The sequence below is a fragment of the Scophthalmus maximus genome, chromosome 4, assembly GCF_022379125.1.
Source record: "Scophthalmus maximus strain ysfricsl-2021 chromosome 4, ASM2237912v1, whole genome shotgun sequence".
Lineage (NCBI taxonomy): Eukaryota > Metazoa > Chordata > Actinopteri > Pleuronectiformes > Scophthalmidae > Scophthalmus > Scophthalmus maximus.
In genome coordinates, this window is record NC_061518.1 from 19,605,588 (window position 1) to 19,616,063 (window position 10,476).

The following is a 10,476-nucleotide window of genomic DNA, read 5'->3' on the forward strand; positions in this document are numbered from 1 at the left end:
TTAATGCCGCTGACTTTCAGAGGCTCTTTGAAGGATGTTTTCAATTATAACAGAGTTAATTTAATTCATTGTTTCGCAGCTGAAAATGCATTTTTAAAGGTTGACTGAGTCTCTATTTCAAAACTCAGGTTTAATCAGTCATGTACATTGAACACTGGAACGTCCTCTAAAGAGATTGACAAAGTTGCCGGGGATCTGTGTTCGAGGTTTTAAAGGGACACGGTAGCCCCGCCCTCCGCTTTTCCTCAGATGATAGGCTTCAGTTGTGGAGGGGAGAGCGTTCATCTAAAAGATGAAAAGACCTGCGCCTTTAAGAGGGCTGTCTCCCCTTTCCCTCATGCTCCCCCTCAACCACACAGACACTCCTCCTGTGAGCATTTGTGAGGCAGCTCCTGTCCCTTATGTCTCTTTGTGGGGAACAGAACAGACTTCCCAGAGCATCACTGGAGAGAAGACTGAGCTCTGGGGAGGAAACACCAGGTGCAGACCATGTTCTCCAATGCGAGCCTGACCTCAACTTCAGCGGATGCCAAGATGAGCACAAGGAGAGGAGACGCAAACCCACTCAAGCTGGAGTAAAACATCTCGGAGGTGGACCTTAACAGCTGGACAATCCAAGAGGTCAATTTTGAGTTTGAGGCTACATGATCGGCAGATCAAAATCAGCAACGCGGGACTGGATCGCTGAGACAAAGGTGGAGTCTTGATTTGAGCTTTTAGTTTTCTCTGTCCAAAAGTTTTGTTAAAGAAAAATCAACAAAGTACTCCATTTCTTTTGCAGCTATTCGGAAAGGAAATAGCACCATAAGAAATGCATACAAGCGAAGGAAAGAGGATAATTTAGCTTAGAATTTTTTTGATATTTCTACGCGTCTCCAGAGCACTTTCCAAACAGTCATTTGTGGTATGAAATTGCGATACTCTTTAAAGAACATCTTGAATGGTCCCGACAGTGCTCTTAATTCTCCGGCCAAGCGTTTATCTTATTTCTCCAGCTCCTTCTGAGAGAGAGCATTAAAGACTTCATTGAGAGTGCTCTTAGGGAGCGGGTAATATTTCTTATGTGAAGTCTTGAAACTTTACAGCTGTTGACTTGGAGGGGAGAGAAAAGTGCCACATGCATAAGAAAATGATGGTGAGCTGTTTCCCAGTGCATGTCTAGACAAACGCTGCAGTACAGCGTAGAGGACAGCGGAAATGTTCACCGGGTGTGGAGTGGTCACTGGCCAGAACCAGTACCTGACCAGAGACGTCGCCGGGCCACACCCAGGACTCGAGATGAACAGACCGATCCAAATGGGGAACGGAGTAACCCCAGGGAGCTGCAACGTCTACCAGGGTCAAACGTACAGCAGTTCTGGCCAGCCAGCAGTGAATGTCAATGGTTCCAGCCCGCTGAAGCCAGCACCACTGCCCGTCCCGCCCCCAGCACTGAAACTTGGGCAGGAAGGGTTTAAGAAAGTCTGCCGAACTGAGGAGGACGGTCCGTGTCCCTTTCCAGGACTGGCTTCTGGGGTGCTGGAGATGCGCGTGAAGGAGGGAAGTAAGATTCGAAACTTAATGGGATTCGCCATGGCACGTATGCAGGGAGAGAAGTGTGTAAGTGGGGGAGGGGTGAGCGTTGGTGGACTGAGGCAGGTGGTCTTCACTGGCTCGGGTCGTGCGGTCACAAAGACCATCACCTGTGCCGAGATCATGAAACGAAAAGTGGGCTCTCTGCACCAGCTGACGAAGCTTCGGTACAAGGTGGTCAAAGAGGTGTGGGAGAGCACTGAAGGGGGGACGTCTGAGATGACGGTGCACAGGACCGTGCCCTCCATCAGCATCCTTCTTTCCAAAGACCCCCTGGATCCCCAGGAACCAGGCTATCAACCTCCGGAGACTCTCACCGCATTGTGGGAAGAGAAAGAGGGCGTCGAATCTGCTCCGCAGACAGCATGCAAGAGACCCTGTGGACCTTTGCCATACAGCACTTTTACCCACTGTAAGAGAGTGTGTTTGGGGGAAGGGGTCTCAGTCCTCCCCTCTCACTGACTGGCTGAACCGGTGTCAAACAGTGGAGGGGATTGAATCAGAGGAGTTCATTTGGAGCTGCCCTCCACTCAAGCACAATGCTGAGACAATCAGAACAGTCACTCAGACAGAACAGTGCTTTTTCAAAAGAACTGAGTACCAATTCCAGCCTCCAGAGGTCAGTTTGACCGGGACATAGAAGCTCGCCTCTGTGCATACAGCATTTAAGGGACGTCTCTCTCGGCACGTCCGACACTCTCTCAGAGCCACTAAACGGCGATGATGAGTGCTATCATGCTATAAAATCTTTAACACATCCCATTTCACACCGACACAAGAACGAGCCATGAATTGCACAGGTTCCAGATTCAAGGTTTCGAGTAAATTATCTACAGCCTGTGGACAAAATACTTTAGCATCATGTTACAATCATCTGTATTCCTCCATGCTCTTAAGTGTAGTCTTTGAAAACGCACACTAGGCCCAAGAACATAAAGCAAAAGCAGCTTTGCTCAGATTTCACAAATGCAAAACATACCATTTTTGCTTGTCTGATAATTAACTCTCATGAAATCAAAATTGAATAAATGCATTTTTTTTCCCGATGGAAATTTTGTTTTGTATTTCCTCTGTCTTACTCGCACACAATATTGAATTTGAAAAGCTCTGATTGAACAGAAAATCACAGTGCGCTGATCCCTTGATAAGGGCAACGGCAGTGAAATTTGTCTGTGGAAAAAGCAGATTTAATGACAAAGCTGGTGATAAGGCACAGCTCCTAAACCAACCCTGCCTGACAGAAATGCCTGGAGCAGAAATACAAGCACAGATTATCATTAAGATAACAACATAACATCACACAACACAGTGGAGAAAAGGATTAAAACCAGGGTTGACAGAGCTTCACACTGCACTGTTCCTGCAAAATATGAAATCCAGGCAAACACGTAACACTCCTGCCGCCTTCCAGCCTATAGGCCTACCCACCCACCCACCATATGTGTTGTATAGTACAATCTACCCCTTCAAAAAAGATACTTCTAGCATTTTCTCAAGCAAAATAATATGCTGAACAAAGTCATCCAAAAAGAGCCAAGTTTTCACAGCAACACCATACACGTATACTTGACTGACATTATAAATTAAATGGCTGCAGAGCAGACATTCTCCTGCTGACATTTCTTTATGCATTGCCTCCCTGCATTTTTACTCCATTTAGATACCATTTTAGTTGTGGAAGAAAAAGGTACCTCTGAGTAATTGCTGAAGCTTAACTGGATGCTGCAGACATGTATGGCAATTGGATCAAAATCAAACTGCGAGCAGAATGCACAGAGGTAGAGAAGGAAAAAAAAAAAAAAAAAAGGAAAAAAACAGCTAGGAGCGTACATATTGAAATTTATGCTTTAAAGATTTTAACCTACGTTTCTTGAAAATTTGCCCTAAACAAGACGAACAAAATAAACCTTCCTGAGAAGAAATTCATCCAGATACCTAAGAACTTTTCCCACTTAATCAACCATGTCTTCTGGGGATAATAACTTAGACAAGTGGAACCTTGTCTGAAGCTTTTGGTGTTGATCTTAATGAAAATCTGCGAATGCAGATATCTGCCTCCAAAAGTAAATTAATCAAAGTGACTCCCAACTGAGGAGAGACAATTCTATTACAGCTTAGGGGGGGGGGGGGGGGGGGGGGGGGAGACAATTCACTCATGGCATTTCTGTTCAAATTCTTTCAGAGGAATACAAATTGTAATATTTCATATAGTGGTCGGTCGGCATTTTACCCGACTGTGGCAGACATTGTGATTAACCTCCCTCTCAATCCCATTAAATGAATCAGAGCACAGCAGAGCACCCAAGGTTGAATAAGAAATGCTGCCACTGCAATACAGCACACATGTAGCAAACTGTGTGTCCTCGAGACTGCTGGAAGGTTATCACTTCAGGTCTTTGTTATCACAGAGTTAACAGCTTTCACCCGAGAGCCTATGGGACAGTCAGTCCGCGATGCAGGTCAAATAGATAATGCCGCTATAAGTAAATTTTAAATCGACCCGCATCTGTTATCAAGCATTAAGAATTCGGGGCCAAGTGTGAAATGCAGTGGGGGTAATTAGGGATAACAGTGTAGCGTACCTGAGTGAGAGAACAGATAAAACACACTGACAAACTCATTATCCCGGAGCTAAATCCAATGTGGCTGGAACAAAATAGCATGGTGGAAGAGTCAACAGAGTGCATTATAAGAATGTGGACAAGGTTATTCGCGAGTTGAGAGTTCATTTTGCCAATGACATTTGTTTTTACAGAAGCAGTCAAGGTGGATTTGGAGAGGATACAGACCTAGGCCTAAAATATACTATCGGAGTTTGGTTGAATCTACTAAATGCAAACTGTGTATTTAAACTGAATGCACCCAATGTCTCAAACACATTCTCTTTAGTGAAATTTACTCAATACTGGAAAATTGGGAAAAGCTGATTCCTGTATCAACCAAATTATGATATAAGTCACGAGGAGAATGAACACACTGAATTGGGTTAGGCATAGATTTTATGGGGTGCATTTTCATGATTAGAATAGCCATATTAATTTAGGTTTTGTTTATTTTTGGGGGAGAAATGTCAATGCAGCAGATTTATGGTTCTTACCGTAGAATTAATTATATTATGCAAACTGGATTTTATTTTTTCAAAACAGCAAACTGAGGGGGGGGGTAGCTATTTTAACTTTTGAAATACTTAAGAATATCTTGCTAAATACTTATTAAACTATTACATCATTAAAGAAGGCGCACATTATATTAAAACTAACCAATCATTCTTACATATCATGGTCACAACAGTAACCTTCTGTTTACCAAAGCCAATAACCGCATGCACTGACTGTGAATAAATTCATTTTGAAGTTAACATAATGAAAGTGTTGGCACTCTTTTTTTTTTCCCCTTCTCTGCTGCTGCAGCAGATGAGAGTGAGGTCTCTGGGATGGCGTAGGAGTTCGCTATCTCCCAGCCTCCAGATGGCTCCGTCTTCTCTTATCTAGAAGAATGGGTGCTGCCTCAATTTTTCAACTCGCCTTATCTGGGAATCCTTTAAATTGAATATTTACTGGGCCTATGTTTTCTGCCTGTGTTCGCCTCTGAAGTCAACATTCCTCTTGCTGGTCCGGACAGGCCAGAAAGGTTTTTCTCACTCATACAGTCTCTTTGTCTGCCTTGTCAAGTAATGGGACAGTGATTGATTATGTGATTGCCGGGAGAGAATGGAAGGTTAAGCAGTTAAGCAGAAAGCAGTGGAGATATATTAACGAATGTCCACAGAGGGAATATGTTCAACAATAGAGAAACGTACGTTACTAGAAAATGAAAAATCAGGCAGGCCGTTGTCTTACGTCAGAGTGAAAATGGATTCCATTAGGGATTTTCCAAACGGTCTATTGTTTTCTACACTAGAAGTTAAGAGAACACTTAAGCAGCCATTGAAAACATCCTATTGCAATATGGGTGGCTCGGGTCTATCTGCATAAACAAGCCGTGCCACAGCTACTCCCTGGTAAGTGTCTGGAAATGTCTTTTCAAAACCATTTTGTGAAATGCCTCCATGTTGGATTAATCAGCGCAGCTGAGGATGTAATTGCTGTGCTGAAGTCAAAGCTGTAAGAGCAGATAATGAACACTGACTACACGGCTGCCAGAATCCAGGGCAAAAGAAATGAGAAGTTCGGAGACTGAAATGCCTTTAGCCTTCTCTCACAAGCCCGGATAGAAAATGAAGGCACACTGTATAGGCCCTAAATAAAAGACCATTAAAAGATAATAATAATAATAATAATTATAATCATTACGTGTGACTCAATGCATAGTAACATGGAAATGTTGGAGTTTTGTAACAGCAGCATTATGCCATTAGAATAATAGGAAACAGGCACAAAATGTAAATAACTTAATACAATAAAACAATAGCAAGAACCTCTTTGAGTTATTTATGCATTTGTTTATGCATTTAGTATTATGCATGCATCTGTTAGTTGTGTGTACGCTTTTGATACATTTTTCTTATATGAGACAAGAGCTTACAAAAGGTGAAGAGAACCATCGAGGATTTGTTCTGACTGTTGCTGCCCTCTGGTGGACATGTAAGTCCAAAGTCAACTATATCCTTGCTGAAGGTTGTCATTATTGGCATAATTGACAGGCATATGCACCGCGCAACAGTGCAAGGACACAGACAAAACCAAAATGATCTATGACTTAATGTTTAAAAAAATATTACGCATACTTTTCAACAAGCAAATGAGAGCCTTGGGCCATGCTGTTTTTAAATTGTGCAAAAGCAATTTCAATGAAAGCATTTTGAAATGATGCCTTTTCTCCTGCTTAAATTTCAACCAGGAAAAAGTTGTCATTCCCTTCTCCTCGAAATTATGAGAGAACTCCTGATTCTTAAAGAGTACATTATTTTCAAATATTTCGAAAGCACTCCTTGTGATGACACTGTAGAAACTAAAGGTATTGATGAGAAACAGGAAAAGGCGAGTGCCTGGTATGTGGGAAATGCAAGAATGATGCAAGACTATCAGCGCGTGCACGTGCACGTGCACACACACACACACACACACACACACACACACACACACACACACACACACACACACACACACACACACACACACACACACACACACACACACACACACACACACACACACACACACACACACACACACACACACACACACACACACACACACACACACACACACACACCCCTGACACTTGCTCTACCCCTGCAAAGATTAGCGTTGTTCTGTTTCAGTAATACCCAGTAGAAAAAAAGGTGAGGGTGGAGGCAGGACACTTCAGTCTTAGGGGGAAAAATTAAGACTAAGAAAATATTATGGTGAGCTGGAAATGAATAGATCCTTAGTCAGCGTTTGCCCTCTGACCCTGATATGCTCATGGGGAACGTGCAGTCCCACAGTTTATAATATGATGACTCAACTGCTCGAGAATACAAGTGAAAGCATGTCAAGCATTATGGGCAGTGCTTACTTGGTTGCATATTAAGATTCTATAGTCATGATCTACACAGCACAGAGTGATGAACATCTTCTGCCAGTAGGTGATATCTGGGTGTGATTAATATAACTACTGATAGGAAAGCACACCGGTTTCCTTCAGAATCTCCCCCTTGAAACATTTGACCAAGTAGACCTTCGTGCCTAAACCTAACCAAAACATGACTGTCCCATAAGCTGAACCGGATGTCCATTATTGTAACCATGACAACAAAAGCTTTTTGTTTACAGGTCATCATCCAGAAAACATTTTGTTTTGTAAGACTTTTCAAGACACATTGGTAGCATAGTTGGTTTAGTCGTAGCCACCGAGAGAGACAGAATGGCAGCATTTAAAATCACAGACGCCATAAGAGTATTGCACATTTAATCTTCCTTTTGAAGTTTAAATATATTGCTACAAAGAAGAGGACTGTTTTATATAAATTGTAAAATGATGGATACTGCACTAATAAATTATCAACAGCCAAACTATAATTTGGAATAGACTGCTATTTAAATTACATTCAAATAAATTCAGCATTAAATTTCAAACAATAACAATGTCTTTCCGTCTGATTAATAGGCTGCTTTTCACATGTATTTCTGAAGTCATTCAAAATGCACTCATTAGAAACCATTATTAATAGTAGCATATTTAAATGTTCCACAATTTATTTAACTGGTACTTGGAGTTTTTTCTCATGGTCATTCAAAGAGCATGTAGTGTATTTTAAATCTACCAGTTGAGTTAGACACGTATTGATTTATGATATTGATTTGTGGTACTGATTTATGTAAAGTTAGTCATTTATGCTCTCTGCGCCGTTTTCATTTGGGATTCTAAAGAAGAACATGTTTCACCAAATCTTTTTTCTGAAGTGGTTTACCGGATAGTGACTTGACCGCTGCGCCCATGCTTCCCCCTCCACATTATTTTAAACAGATGCAGCAGCCAGCTACACGAATAACAACAACAAGTGGCTCAAGCTTCCTCACCAACCTGTAAAGACTCAGTTCAACGCGAGGGAATTTTCTTGATATCTTGTTTTGCCAGTCGCACTCCGCGCCAAGGTCGGCAATATGACTAAATGATTTGGTTAATTTGAATTCAAACAGTGTCAGCTGGGGGTCCACTCCGCGCCGCGGGAGGATTGGTAGAGTAATATCAACACAGTTGTGATTACTCCATTGAAGCAGTAGGGTGCTCCAATCACAGCCGAATCACTCTCCTCATTACAGACTACAAGGCCAAATCTCAGTGGGTGGACCGAAGAATCAGGCTTCGCATCGTCCCACTGAAATTAACTGAAATTCATGTGTGGCAACCCGAAGCTCCCCCATCATGGCCCGACTCATTCACATTTGCACCATACACCGTGGACTCATCGAGCGCAAGCACATTTTAAAGTTTGAAAGACTTTTGAAGCAGATGATGATACGGTTGGCAGTATCAGACGCATCTCTCTGGGAATGATTCTTCCTGAAGTAAAAGGTACCTGACCAAGGTTTCGCTGCAGTTGAGGAATTCCTTTAAATCATCCAGTCCCCTCGAACGGACACAGGGAGACTGAAGGTTTTGGGCAACTATATTTGGCGACCTATACCACATGAAACCAATAGTAAATGCGTCTCATGTATTTGGACTTGTGGCTATGAATAATTCAACAGATATCAACTAGTAACGGAAATGCGCTCACCTTACCCACACAGTGTTCTCCATTTACATCAATGCAAGGACACCAGCCCATGTGTACCGGCACAACAGATGTGCTGAGAAGCCACAGGCCACATGGTTCCCGGACTCGACTTGGATCGCAGGCAGTCCAAATGGAGTCCAAAAAAACAGTTTGTTAAAATGCACTCACAGAATGCACCGTTTACGCACCACAGGCTTGACGCTTTCCTCACTCCGAAGTACTACCCAAGCAACAACAACCATTCTCACAAACACATTAACCGCTAATGCATTCACCATTCCCACTACTACTCTTCAGCGACTACCAAGAGGCCTCCTCTTGCACTTCTCTGCGTTCGTCACAGTCTAATGGGACACTTTGGAGCCAGCTGGAGCCACGAAATGGCATTTCGGAGGATTGAAATTGATCCGCATCAGATAACTATTAAAAGACAAATGCACACTTACCGGCGGCCCTGTTCTGCTCGTTTGATTCCAAAATGTCGCGCTCCAAACGTTGTCTGGAGGCGGACACGCGACCAGGGCTCGGTTTCTGAGAAGGCGAAGGCCCGTCGGCTTCCCTGGAAGCAGAAATGACTCATTTCCTTTAACTGTGTATAACTGTAAAAACAACATGACTTTCTGGGTTTGTGTTGTGTTGCATTGGCCCCCTCTCAGAGATCCTGACATGTCAGAGGAGCACAGATGGCTGAATGCCATGTGCAGACGCTGCTCGGCTGCCGGTACAGTAGTGTGCACGTTGATCCACAAGACACGGTGTCTGTCTGGGACGCTTGGACCGCACAGAGCCACTGATCATGGTAAATTGTGTCCCACTACAATAAATTTAAAAAAACGTATGCTGGGATAAAGACCTTGACTCAAACGCTCCTGTCAAATGCTTGTGCTTGTTTATTGGATTGACTCAAACCAAACTTCGGCAACACTTACCCTTGTTTTTTTATTTTTATTCTGACGGACGCTTCTTCAAAAACCTCATCTATTTCTGCTTTGACACAAATGATGCTCAACGTTGAACACAACGAGGGAGTTGGGAGACTTTTGAACGAGTGGCAGACGAAGTCGGTAGCAGGACGTCACCTGGCCTGGCTCGGGGCCTGGCTTCCGGCCAAAACGACACTTTTAACTATGAACTAATTGAAGCGTTTTGGGGTTTTTTAGCGGGGGTTTTTTTGTTGTTTTTTTCTTCGCAGAACACGGACACGATACAGGTCGAGCGACTTTGAGAGCACATGTGTCGAATTATCCACGGTGCGTTCAAATGTCCCTCGGTAAGACTCTAAGGAATCCGAGGAAACCGTTGGCCGTTCAAATTGCGCATGGCAAATACGAAGCAATGAAATTAAAGTTGTTTTAAAAAAAACAAAACAAGTTTTGATTGTCTCAAAGGTTGGTTTTTTTTTGTATCTCTCGAGACATTAGTTGTTGTTTTCTGTTGTCAGTGACACTGCTAACAAGCTTTCAGGCTTTGAAATTAAAGAGAAAAAGCCCGGAGGACAATAGAAGTCCAGCTAGAGCTGGCAGCCGCACGACACAATGAACAATGAATGATAAAGTGTAATTCTCGTTCTAAAAACCGCTCAAAAGCTCGCCGGAATTCTGAGCGTACATGTCTTAATCCTTTTTTTCCGACGCGACGTGAACGCAGCATCGTGCACAGCCTCTAGTTGTGGGTGGGTTTGCGCGACACGTGTAAAGGGC

At 43.1% G+C, this 10,476-nt stretch overlaps 1 protein-coding gene and 1 long non-coding RNA gene across 3 annotated transcripts in view; one reads left to right on the forward strand and one right to left on the reverse strand.

The window, feature by feature from the left end:
- The window catches only part of LOC118302204, a 196,669-nt gene extending 186,206 nt beyond the window's left edge, over positions 1–10,463 (reverse strand). Inside the window, exons 1-2 of one of the 2 annotated variants that reach the window (XR_004790475.2) lie at positions 9,706–10,462; positions 9,223–9,590 (exon numbers count right to left, since the gene is read on the reverse strand). This is a non-coding gene — a long non-coding RNA (uncharacterized LOC118302204). Of the gene's footprint in view, positions 1–9,222; positions 9,591–9,705 lie in introns of both variants that reach the window. The other variant, XR_004790477.2, reaches the window with a different exon arrangement.
- Positions 382–3,644, forward strand: LOC118302203 (ribonuclease P protein subunit p25-like protein). Its single transcript, XM_047331528.1, has one exon. It carries the CDS (start codon positions 1,198–1,200, stop codon positions 2,032–2,034), a length of 837 nt encoding a protein of 278 aa, XP_047187484.1. The 5' UTR covers positions 382–1,197; the 3' UTR covers positions 2,035–3,644.
- Positions 10,464–10,476: the final 13 nt, after the last annotated feature.